The 13,200-nt window shown below is 36.5% G+C and overlaps 1 protein-coding gene and 1 pseudogene across 1 annotated transcript; one reads left to right on the forward strand and one right to left on the reverse strand.

The window, feature by feature from the left end:
• Nucleotides 1-1,000: 1,000 nt before the first annotated feature.
• On the reverse strand, nt 1,001-10,256 carry tspan9b (tetraspanin 9b). The gene is made up of 8 exons (XM_020926560.2): nt 10,098-10,256; nt 4,433-4,495; nt 4,235-4,354; nt 3,683-3,757; nt 3,500-3,595; nt 2,669-2,791; nt 2,479-2,562; nt 1,001-2,370 (listed from the first exon to the last, which is right to left on the reverse strand). Exons 1-8 carry the CDS (start codon nt 10,152-10,154, stop codon nt 2,296-2,298), a joined length of 693 nt encoding a protein of 230 aa, XP_020782219.1. The 5' UTR covers nt 10,155-10,256; the 3' UTR covers nt 1,001-2,295.
• LOC129409057 (5S ribosomal RNA) lies at nt 2,937-3,053 on the forward strand (annotated as a pseudogene).
• Nucleotides 10,257-13,200: the final 2,944 nt, after the last annotated feature.

Genomic DNA, 13,200 nt, shown 5'->3' on the forward strand with positions numbered 1-13,200 from the left:
TGGATGATAATATGATATATGTCTAATGTGTAAGGTTATAGCACTCGTATTATGATATTTTATGATGTTATAATGTTGTTTCCTCATCACAAACAGACCTGGAGTTTTTTTTTTTTTCATTCACACATATTTAACACAGAAACCCTGCATATTTAGGATATGTTCTTCTCTCAAGCAGAAAACACTCCACCTTGTGATGTCATGTAGTAATACAGGAAGTGCTCCACTGTGTTTTTAAACTCCATACACCTTCACTAGAATCATTTCGACAGTTTCAGGCCTGGAACTGTAAATCTCTATTGAACTAAAGGTAAAGGGAGCTGTTAACTTGAAAACTACAACTACATGACATCACAAAGAAAGTGGAACAGAGCATTTTGATTTTGGAGATGTAGACGTTTTAACAATAAATATGAATGAAACAAAACACAACTCCAGGTATGTTTTTGAAGGAGGTTGCGAGGCTTAAACCCTCATAAGAGTGAATTATGCATAACATAGATAGGATCTTAAAGGTTCAGATTATTGGCCCTCTGGATAATGTGTGAATTTGACCCATCCATCAATGCTGCTGGGGCAAACTGCAGCGCCCACTGACTCATCTTTAGATCTTGAGCTTAGTTAGGACTTGGTCAGGACCTTATCTTGAGGACTTTTCACAAACCACTTTTATTTGATGTTGTTTTAGCTCCCCGGTCTCTTAATCATGGCCCATCTTTTTATTCACTTATTTTTAACTGCTCTAAATTTTTCTCAGTTTTTTACCTCAGCTTTTTTGACTTTAAACCCAAATGTTACCCTGGAGGACTACTTTTATCAAACCACTAATTCGATCTTAGATTCTATTGCACCTTTTAAATAATGAAATCCAAATGGACCGGCCCAACCATGGCTCAATGAAAACACACATAATCTAAAAACAATTTGCAGACAAAAAAGACCAATCTGAATGTGCTCTAACTCTCATAGAAAGAGAGTTTAAAAAACTATCAACAAGCAGTCAAAGAAGGACCATATTTTATTTCAACACCATTAGTAAAAACCAAGTCAAATCCAAGAGTTTTAAGAAACCTAATTTGAGCACCTCTGATTTTAACAATTTCAGACTAATTTCAGAGCTTCCATTTTTATTCCAAAGTCTTACAAAAAGTCATTTTTAACCAGCTTTTAGATTTTATGAATAGAAATCACATCTTTGAGAAATTTCAATCAGGTTTTAAAGCATCACAGAGCACTGAAACAGCCCTCCTCAAAGTCTCAAATGATCTTCTTGTAGCCGCAGACAGAGGAGAGTGCTCAATTTTAATTCTTTTAGATTTAAGTGCAGCTTTTGACACTGCTGACCATGTGATTTTAATGAACCAGACACTGCCTTTGAATGGTTTTATTCCTATCTTTTAGACAGAACCTTTGTGGTCACTATATGCAATTTTACCTCCTCCTCTGCCCCCTTTACCTGTGGTGTGCCACAGGGTTCTATTTTCTATTTCTTTTTATTTATTATAATTAATTGGATTGTTTGTATCATCTGTTTTTGTATGCTTTCTGTATGCCATTTTTATGCTTTTTGTACTGTTCATTGCTGCTTGTACATCACTTTGTAAACCTTGTTTTTAAAAGTGCTTTATAATGAAAGATTTACTATTATTATTTTCTTATTTTACATGTTTAGGGTTAATGGGGGAAAGCAGAGTACCCAGATATGGGGAGAAACATGTAAACTTCACAGAAAGGACCATGCTGACAAAACTCCACTTTTAAATGTTACAAACTTTAGCTCCAATAATTGAAAAAAAAAAAAAAACACTGAACAATTATAATGGGCTAATAATGTCAGTTAACAACACACCTCCACTTCCGTTGAAAAATCTAAGTTTATGTTTCCAGTGGTGACAAGGAAGTCTTTAATGATGTTTTTACATGTAGAATAGATAGCGGTGGCAGCAAAAGCCAACTTCCCCTTCATCTTTTATTGTATTTGGACAGCTGGAAAAGACTCAAACCACTGTTCAGTAACACAAGTAAATGTCAACTCATTTTACACATATCATACTCAAAGTCATCATACTATCATACTTAAAGATTTGAGATACACGTTTTCAGCAAATAAAAATATACAGTAGTCACTGCCACAAGATAAAATTAGATAGATTACAAATATAACAATTTTAATGCATTTATCACAATGCCCCTCTTTTTCTTCAATAGATTTTAGTATTATTACTATAGCATTTGATTCAATGTTGTCATTCTGAAAAATAACACTCTGAGTAAGATGGAAACTTTGGAGAATGTTTATGCAGTGGTGGTGGCGCTGTCTTTCCTTCCAATCTGGCAATAGAGGATCATGGATATGACCATACCAAAGATCTGAAGGCACAAAAACATCAATATACATAAAATTTGATATATAAACATTTGATATGAACATTTAAACATATATCCGTCCAAAACTCATGAATTATAATGTTTACTGACCAGGATAATGGCAATGGCAAATGCGACTCCCAACACGACTGTCATGCTTTTCTCCATCTGCTCAATCAGTCGGTCAGTGCATGTCTAAACAGAACAATTCAGTTAGACCTTTGAGATTTGTGTGTCTTTTTTTCTCTTGAATTTTCAAAAAAAAATATCTAAATTTATCTCATTAATTCCACTCTGTTACCGTCTGGTAGACACCGCCAGAACCACAGGAGGGGTCGGCCGTAGTGTCAGTTGAGGAGCATTTGCATGATGGGGGAATGTTGGTCCAGTCACCAGGTCCTTTGACCAAACCGCAGCATTTGAGCTGAGAAAACAGACAGTGGGAGTTAGAACTCACCCAGGCATTCATGGAGTTTTTGTGCAATCTGTCTGTCAGTCTGTCATGATAAAAAAAAATTGATGTGTGATACATTGCAATAAATATTGAAACAATGTTATTTTTATGCAACACATGTGGCCATGCCGGCTTGTAAAAGCCTGATCCCGTCAGATCTCAGAAGCTAAGCAGGCTGGGCCTGGGTAGTACTTGGATGGGAGACCGCTAGGAATTCCAGGTGCCACAGTGGGGCGCTAGTGGCAAAAAACTGTCATTGTGTCCTTAGGCAAGACACTTCACCCACATTGCCTAGTATGAAGGTGGTGTGAGTGTGAGTGATGGTGGTAGTTGGAGGGGCTGATGGTGCAGATTGGCAGCCTCGCTTCTGTCAGTCTGCCCCAGGGCAGCTGTGGCTACAGTAGTAGCTTACCACCACTGAGTGTGGAGTGATTGAATAATGAACTGTAAAGTGCTTTGGGTATCTTGAAAGGTGCCATATAAATGCTATCTCTCAATCAATCAACAATTAAAATAAAGCTTGATATATATATATATATATATATATATATATATATATATATATATATATATATATATATATGAACTGCCAGAATATATTGTTCCAGTTTTCATATATTGAACCAAGTTGATATAGCATTTAACTGAATTGTTTTAAAAGTTAAGGGCAAACATTACCTTTTCCTGCATCTTATAGAGGTCGTCAACAACATTTTGTGGTTGGCTAGACAGAGGAAGGTACTTATTCATGCGCTCCTTAATCCAATCCTTGACCTAAAGAAATAACAATTACAAATTAGAATACAACTCACACAGATTTTATAAATAATAATAAATCTATAATACCATGTCACACTTTACCTTGTTTTCTCCGATAGCTCCCAGAATGCCTGCTGCCACCAAAAGCAGGAAAATCAGGAGGAGGAAAATGAAGAACTGAAGAAGAACACGGAGAGTAAGTATCTCTCAAAGGAAGGTAAAATTACTATATCATTGTATCACCTACATAACTAATATTTAAATACTAGTAATATTAAATAAATGTATCAGGAAGATTTTTAAATATAAAATCTTACAAGATCTGGTGTGAAAAATAAACTGACAAATAAAAACACTATTTTCTTTTGATTGCAAAAGTAGAATAGTATACATAATGCACTGTGTTTATAGGATAAATTTGAGATATGAACATTGTTTGAAGAATGTATTGAATACATTTGTAATATAAATAGTATATATAGTAAATCAAAATGAATAAGAGCTAGTAATAGTTTTGCTGCAGTTGCAAAAAGCTAAAAATCAAAAATCGTTTTCCTTGCACTATATATTTTACTCATTCAGTTTTCTAAAACTTGCATTGTCTTGTATTTGACATAAACAAATGTTATTCAAATTAACGAGGCAGGCACAAACCAGGAGAAGCATGCAGCGGTTCTCTTTGATGGCACCACAGCAGCCCAGGAACCCCAGTACCATGATGATGACCCCCACAGCAATGAGGAGGTCCACACCAGGAACCGATTCATCTGAAAGCTGTGTAGAAACATGAGTGACTATGACAATGGCAGAGTATTCAATGATTACTTTAAAAAAAAAAAAAAAAATTCTCACCTCGTTTTTTTCCTTAGTGACCTTTAGGTAGATGGAAATACCTAAGATGATGCAGCCACAGATCTGGAGAGAGATTCACAAACTTTTAATAATAGGAAATTGGCACCATCTTCAGGCTGAACAAAAAAAATTACAACCAAATATGAAGCTATAAAATTAGAAAATTTTCTTTAGAAATTATTTTTTTGGCTTTTTATCCATTGTTATTGATTCATTCAGTTATTCTAAATAAGTCTGACACTACACTCTTAGGTGGTATTATTAGGATTTGGATTTCTCCCATGCATAGAAATATGAAAGACTAAAGGGAATTTATAGACCCATCACATGCTTCCCTACCTGGAAAAACTGTAGAGCCTATCATATACAAAACATTATTTAATTTCCCTATGGGAACAATAAAGACTACCTTAATCTACCTTAACCTTAAATGTATGTATTAAAGTGGTGAATGAGTGAATGAATAATGCTCTGCAAAGCGCTTTGGGTGTTTTTATATATATATATATATATATATATATATATATATATATATATATATATATATATATATATATATGATATATATATATATATGTGTGTGTGTGTGTTATATATATGTGTGTGTGTGTGTATATATATATTATGTATGTATATATATGTGTATATAGATATATATATATGTGTATAGGAGCGCATGAATACACATAAGAGCTAGGACACATAGGGCCTCTGCTGTCCCAGGACATACAGTCATGATAAAGGTAATATCAGGCTGGGGCCCTGCGATGGAGCTATATCTCCAGTTACAACACCCAGACAGATTAAAAGAAGGACAGTTAGACTGTCTAATCAGAGAAATTTAGTTCACGTTCCCTGTAAGAAGATAACATCCAGTCCTACTGAAACTAATCAGAAACTTGCTGTGCTCAATGTCAGATCTTTATGTAACAAATCATTTCTAATTCATGATTTTATTTCTTCTTTTAATCTTGACTTTATGTTTTTAACTGAAACATGGCTTGACAAAAACACAGGTCATGCAGTGCTAGTGGAATCAACCCCTCCCAACTTCAAATTTGAATCTGAAACACGAGCAAATAAAAAGGGTGGAGGAGTGTGTGCATTTTTTAGAGATCATTTGGTTACACACAGGTTGTCATTTGGGGTGTTTTTCATCATTTGAGTATGTTTCCTTCAAAATGGAGCTAAAACAATCACCGTCCATACTCTACATAGTCATATACAAACCTCCTCAGCACTGTCAAAGTTTTATTGATGATTTTACTGAGATGCTTTCAGTTGTTTGCACAGACTTTGATGGTTTAGTCATTACAGGTGATTTTAATGTACATGTGGATAATGTGTGTGACAAAAATGCCAAAGAGCTTAGTGTTGTCCTTGAAACTTTTGGTCTGACTCAGCATGTCAGTGAGCCCACTCACAACAGAGGGCACACTCTGGACCTGCTCATTACAAAGGGTGTAAATATTTCAAATGTCAATGTGGTTGATGTTGCTCTGTCTGATCATTTCTGTGTCTTCTTTGACCTGTCTGTTATTCCCAAACCACTGGCTGCTCCTACAGTTGTTCGAAGAAGACACATAAATGATAACACAGGTGCACTGTTCATGGAAATGATACATTTTGAAATTGCCTCATGTTCTAATGTTGATGATGTGTTGAACTCTGTGACTTTGAGTGTTTTGAATGTTCTGGATGCCATTGCTCTGATAAAGGTTAAAGTGGTTAACGATAGGCAAAAAGCTCCGTGGAGGAATGATGACTCAGTCAGAGCACAGAAAAGGGAGTGTCGGAAGGCTTAGCGGAAATGGCGCAAGTCAAACCTCCAGGTTCATTATGAGATTTACAGAGGAACAATGCATATGTACAACTACACTTTGAGTAAAACAAGAGAGAAGTATTTTTCGGACATTATTGGTAATTGCAGTAACAACTCTCGTGTCCTGTTTGCAACAGTGAACAGATTAACAAACCCTCCAGCTCCACTGCCACTAGAACTGATTTCCACATCTAAATGTAATGAGTTTGCAGTTTTCTTTAATGACAAAGTTCAGGGCATCAAAAAATGCCATCAATTCCACAACACAAATAATAAGCATGCAGCCACAGAGACACTTAGAGCTGAATCACTTTGCACCTGTAACTGACAAAACTGTTTTAGAGATCGTTACCAGTCTGAGTTCATCTACTTGCTGCCTGGACATGTTACCCACTAGATTTCTAAAGTCCGTCCTCAACAGTTTACTTTCACCACTCACTCACATAGTTAACATGTCACTTCAATCTGGAACATTCCCAAACGCGTTGAAAACTGCGGTCATTAAGCCTCTCCTAAAGAAGAGCAGTCTTGATGCCACAGTACTGAACAATTTCCGACCCATCTCAAATCTGCCGTTTTTTGGCAAAGTCCTTGAAAAAGCTGTTTACCAACAGCTTACGAACTTTCTCCAAATGAACAACTCCTTTGATGTTTTCCAGTCAGGTTTTAGAGCCCACCACAGCACTGAGACTGCTCTTATCAAGGTGACAAATGACATCCGCCTGAACACTGATGCAGGCAAAGTCTCAGTCTTGATCCTGTTAGATCTGAGTGCTGCTTTTGACACTGTCGATCATGGGATCCTCTTACAGAGACTAGAGGACTGGGTGGGCATTTCTGGTACTGTACTAAACTGGTTCAAGTCCTATCTAGAAGACAGGAAGTATTTTGTTGAAATTGGAAACTGTGTGTCTCAGATGACATGGCCCTGACCTGTGGGGTGCCTCAGGGGTCAATCCTGGGCCCCCTGTTGTTCAATCTCTACATGCTGCCATTAGGCCAGTTAATAAGCAGCAATAACGTGTTGTACCACAATTATGCAGATGACACTCAGATCTACGTCTCTCTGGCAGCAGGAGACTATGGACCAGTGGACTCACTTTGTCACTGCATCCAACAGATCAGTGTGTGGATGCAAAACAACTTTCTCCAGCTAAACTCTGACAAGACTGAAGTCATAGTGTTTGGTCCACAGAAACAAAGGGACAGTGTCAGCAGTCACCTCCAGTCTCTCGCTCTAAAACCTTCAAATCAGGCAAGAAATCTAGGGGTAATAATGGACTCAGACTTGAACTTTAACAGTCACATAAAATCAATAACATCTGCAGCCTTTTACCATCTAAAAAACATAGCAAAAATCAAAGGTTTACTGTCTAAATCAGACTTGGAGAAACTTATCCATGCGTTTGTCTCCAGTAGGTTAGACTACTGTAATGGTCTGCTCACTGGTCTCTCCAAACGAGCTGTGAGACAGCTGCAGAACATCCAGAATGCTGCAGCTCGGGTCCTTACTCGAACTAGGAAGTACGAGCACATAAGTCCTGTGCTCAGGTCTCTGCACTGGCTTCCTGTGCCTCAGAGAATAGACTTTAAAGCAGCTCTGCTTGTGTACAAGTCTCTCCATGGCCGAGCACCAAAGTACATCTGTGACATGTTAGTGTCATATGAACCATCTCGCACTCTGAGGACCTCAGGGACCGGCCTCCTGCTGGTGCCCAGAGTCAGAACTAAACAAAGGGAGTCAGCGTTTCAGGTTCATGCAGCTAAAACCTGGAACAGTCTTCCTGAACATGTGAGACAGACTCTTCTGTGACGCTGTTTAAATCCAGGCTCAAAACATTTCTGTTTAACTGTGCATATAACTGAAAGGTTTTCATTCCGCACTCTTCTCTCTTTTTTAATTTTAATCTTCATGATTATTTATGTTTTGATTTGTTTTTATTATGATTTTAATGTATTTCTTATTCTGTAAAGCACTTTGAATTACTTTGTGTACGAATTGTGCTATACAAATAAACTTGCCTTGCCTTGCCTATATATGTATATGTATATATATATATATAAAATTTATTTATTTATATATTTATTAATATTATTATTATTGCATTCCCTAAAAAGTGCCACGGCTACATACGTAAGTCTATGCTAGAGCTAATAGTTGATTTTCGAAAAGGTGCAAGCCTTGAGTTATCAATATTTCTGAATGGCATTTGCTAATTGTTTATATTAAAACATTGTTTGATACTGCTTACTGGTATATTCTTTTGAACTGTGCAGCATTTACCAATATATTGCACAAGTCCGTAGCCTGGGGACATAGACAAGGTTGCCAAAACAAAGGCAAAGTCAAAGTTAACGTAATGTCAAAAGAATCACTGTGAACGCCTTTGAATACAATTGCAATATTATCATACTTCTAAGTTAATAGTCAACATAGTACTAGGTTTAGTCAAGCTCAAACTCGCAGAGCAGCATAGCAAAACGGCACACGGTCTAACTCCCTTGTGTTCTTACAAGCAGACAATGATATGATGCTGTTTTGCTATTATAGTTTTACTGGTAAAGAAAATCAATCTACTCATGCTTGAACAAAACGTTGATGCAAAAGACAAGATTATTTGATGGCTCTCTGACTCAAAATATGGTTTACACCCACTCATAGGATAACAACACACAGTACTAGAAATGATGACCAGCTATTGTTCTGAATGACAAAACAGGAAAATTTAGTGGTCAGGCCTCATGACTCACTTGCGCAACAAATATGCCCTATTATTATCACCAAAACCTTTACAGCTCATTCTCGCATTTGTCAACTGGTTGTATTTTGTTGTCTTTTGAATATTTTTGTAACTTTCAGGTGTGTACAACAAATAGGAGCTTAGCTATAAATACACAAGCAGGCCATTCCTACAGCGCCAACAATGTGGTTATCACTGACTGAACTTTATTTTGAAAAAAAAAAAAAACAGACAGCTTTTTCTTTCATTTCCGTTTCATGACATATTGTGGTTATTACAGCACGCACAATCATTCTAAACCAATTTCCAATATGGATTTGGCTTTAGCTGAGCTATTTATCCATGTTTAGGACTGGTAAAAATAATACATGAGTTTGCAACAAATTAGTAGTAGAATCTTGTTTTTAATTGTGCTCACCCGTTAAGATACACATTGCAAGATCTGCAAAATATTTTGTGTGCCATTGCATATGTTTTGATTTATTTCTGCACTTTTGGCAAAACAAATAACTGCCATGTTTTTGAAGACTTTATTTCAGTAGCAACAAAGAAGAGAGACAAGCAATGGCATAACTCAAATTTTCCACTGGACAAATATTTCAACATTTAAATACTGACTGAGATTGAGATATAACCACTCCAAACATGACTACTGTAATGTAGGTGCAAAGAATCCACACCCTGAAACTATGAACTAAGTTTGCTTTTGGGAGGGAGGAATGAGCCAGAACTGGTTCTCTGTCTATGATAAGAGAGGAGGACAATAAAGCAAGTATATCCACACAACAAAAAGTTGGTTTAGAAACTGATCTCAATGTGGCACAACACCTTCTAAGTTAGAGAGTAAAGTTAAAAAAAAAAAAAAATATATATATATATATATATATATATATTCAAGTATATTTATCAGAGGAAGTGATTGCAGTGGCTGTAAATCTAAAATGAAAAGAAAAACACTGAAATGCAAAACTGTAAAGGATATACTTGTGCATTAAGAGAAAAATATATTTTCAAGCATGTAATAAGTCACTGGAAGCTAGAATAACTTGAATGTCATAGGAAATATGATCAAAACATGTTAAATAATATAACATTCACTCACCCAGAAAAGAAGGTTGAACAGAAAGAAGAGATACTTCAAACATTTGTTCACTGCCATTGTCTTGTAATTACCAAAGGACTCTTTTTGGACCTTCTTGTTGGAACTTGCTTCCTACTCTCCCATGTAAAACTGCAGAAATGATACACACAGATCGGCCAGGCCCTCCCTCTAGCACTTACTAACACTGGGTCCGCCCCTGGATACTACCTTTCCATTGATGGGCTGGGCTTTAAAATGGGCAAACTAGTTACTGAATCCACCTTACATTTGGTTATTGTGACAGATAAATGCAGAATTTCAGGTAAACAGAGGTTCAAATTGGAAAAATATAAGCCAAATCAGAAAAAAATAAATATTCATAAAATTTAAGAGGATTTAGTGTGTTTCAGACCAATAAACAATGTCATATATATCAGCAACCCACAATATTAAACAATTACTTAAGTCTAAAACAAAAGGTAACACAACCATTTATTCATTATAGATAAGAAACAAGAAAAGGCAGGAAACAAAGCCCATTAAAAAGGAAACACATAAATTACAGTTGAATTACTTAAGTAGAACAAATACAGTCAAACAAAATTGTACATCATATTCTTTTCTTATAGCACTCATTCCATTAATGCTGATACTCAAAAATATCATAGGTAAACATGTCTTATTATTAGAATACACAAAATATTTAGATTGAAACAAATTAGTCATTTTAGTCACTGTGTTAATGATGACTACCATCCCAACCTTTCACACATTTGCACATTTGCCTTAGTAATTTGTGCAGAAATATTTGTTGACCTTATGAATGGCAACCAAAAGGATCAAATCGATGAGAAAGAACTGCTTCTCCTCGTGCAGCCACACCAGCTTCATCTTAACTTGGCCTTCTGGATGATGAAAGTCCATAAAGAAGTGGTCCCCGCTGTAGTCGAAGGAGAGGGGTCTTTTGGACCTGGTGATGGTAATGGGAGCGCTAACACACCAGAACGGCTTTTGAAACTCATCCAGAAGAGTCAGCGTCATGATGCAGCAGTTCTAAACAGCACAGACCACATGCAACAAAACTATCAACATACAGAAGTGGACAAAATTGTTGGTACCTCTCTGGTAAGGAGAGAAAAATCAACAATGGTCACTGAACTAACTTGAAGCAATAATAAATAAAAATTTACTGAAAAATAACCAATGAAAATTGTTGTTCAATAGAATAATTTCTAACAAACTAATGAAACTGGCCTGGACAAAAATTATGGTACCCCTAGGAAAGATTGTAAGTAACTGGACAATTGGGACATCTCAAACTTAGGTGTGTCCTCTAATTGGCATCACAGGTGTCTTCAAACTTGTCCTCAGTCCATCTGCCTGTTTAAAAGGTGACATGTGTCGTTGTGCTGTTTGGAGACATGATTAAGACAACACTGAACACAGACCAGAGAAAGAGAAGAAGAGAACTGTGTCAGGAGACTAGAAAGAAAATGACAGATAAGCAGGTTAAAGATAAAGACAATAAGATCATCTCTCAGTTTGATGTTCCTGTGATTACAGTTGCACATGTTATTCAGACGTTTAAGGTCCACAGGACTGTAGCCAACCTCCCTGGACGTGGCCGCAAAAGGAAAATTTATGACAAATTTAAGAGATGGATAATACAAATGGTAACCAAAGAGCCCAGAACAACCTCCAAAGAAATTAAATATGAACTTGAAGGGCAAGGTACATCAGTGTCAGATCGCACCATCCATCACAGTTTGAGCCGAAGTGGACTTCATGTGAGGACACCACTGTTGAAAGTAAATCATAAAAAAGTAAGACTGGAATATGCCACAAAGCATATTAACAAGTCACAAAGCTCCTGAGAGAATGTCTTTTGGCCAGATGAGACAAAACTGGAGCTCTTTGGCAAGACACATCAGCTCTATGTCCATAGATGCAAAAATGAAGCACACCAAGAAAAGAACACTGTCCCTACTGTGAAGCATGGAAGAGGCTTGGTTATGTTCTGGGGCTGTTTTGCTGCATCTGGCACAGGGTGTCTTGAATCTGCACAAAATACAACAAAATCTCAAGACAAGGTTTTTTGGAACAAAATGTGTTGCCTAGTGTCAGAAAGCTTCTCAGTGTCTCAGACATAGGACATGGGGCTTCCAACAGGATACATAAAACATACAGCTAAAAACACCCAAGAATGGTTAAGAACAAAACATTGGACTGTTCTGCAGTGGTCTGTGAGTCCAGATCTAAATTCTATTGAACATCTGTGAAATGACCTGAAACATGCTGTCTGGAGAAGGCATCCTTCAAACCTGAGACAACTCAGGCAGTTTGTTCATGAGAAGTGGGTCAAAATACCTGTTGACCAGTTCAGAAGTCTCATTGACAGTTACAGAAATTGTTTGATTGCAGTGTTTGCCTCTAAAGTTTGTGTAACAAAATATTAAGTTCAGGGTACCATCATTTTTGCCCAGGACAGTTTCATTATTTTGTTTTTTTAATGATTCTGTTTAACCACAGGTAAAAAGCAATGTTTGATTTTTGTTGGACAATTTTCAGTATTTTTTTTTTATTTATTATAGCATTTATCAGTTTAAAGTTATTTCAGTGACGATGTTGATTTTTCTTTCATTGCCGGCGGGGTATCAACAATTTTGTCCACACCAGTATGTAAGATACCGTAAACAAAATTCATACAAGGGACAGTTACAGTGACCAAAGAGATACAGTATATGTATGCAGCATGTGCTCTCAAAACCTATAGGCCTTCAGACTCTCATATTTACAAATACAATTATCAGTAAAAATGTCAAAGCAATTGTAGAGAGCCTTTCAGAGCTGATTATTATCCACAACCACTATTGTACACTGTCATCGTCCACAAAACATGAGTATGACAGATAAGAGTGAAATGTGCACACAATTCCCCATTTCAAATGACACAACCACAAGCTGGTTTCTGCCTGTCAGTCAACTGAAAAGGGAGACTCAGTTCCAAGGCAGGACATTACTTCTTCATACTTATGAAATGCTTGATAGAAATATAGCCTTAAAATTATTATTTAATTTGATATGAAATATTTAAAATATTAAATTTAACATATAAATGCTGAAA

Source organism: Boleophthalmus pectinirostris, unplaced genomic scaffold (genome assembly GCF_026225935.1).
Source record: "Boleophthalmus pectinirostris isolate CB_2022bp ecotype Guang Dong unplaced genomic scaffold, ASM2622593v1 HiC_scaffold_18, whole genome shotgun sequence".
In the NCBI taxonomy this organism is placed as follows: domain Eukaryota; kingdom Metazoa; phylum Chordata; class Actinopteri; order Gobiiformes; family Gobiidae; genus Boleophthalmus; species Boleophthalmus pectinirostris.

What these genes read in the sequence shown, in the direction of transcription:
- tspan9b (XM_020926560.2), bottom strand. Translation starts at nt 10,154, where the DNA reads ATGGCAGTGAACAAATGTTTGAAGTATCTCTTCTTTCTGTTCAACCTT. An exon ending in GAGCTATCGGAGAAAACAAG is followed by an intron (nt 3,596 to 3,682) that starts GTAAAGTGTGAC and finishes TTATTTCTTTAG; the next exon opens with GTCAAGGATTGGATTAAGGA. An exon ending in CTGGCGGTGTCTACCAGACG is followed by an intron (nt 2,563 to 2,668) that starts GTAACAGAGTGG and finishes TGTTCTGTTTAG; the next exon opens with ACATGCACTGACCGACTGAT.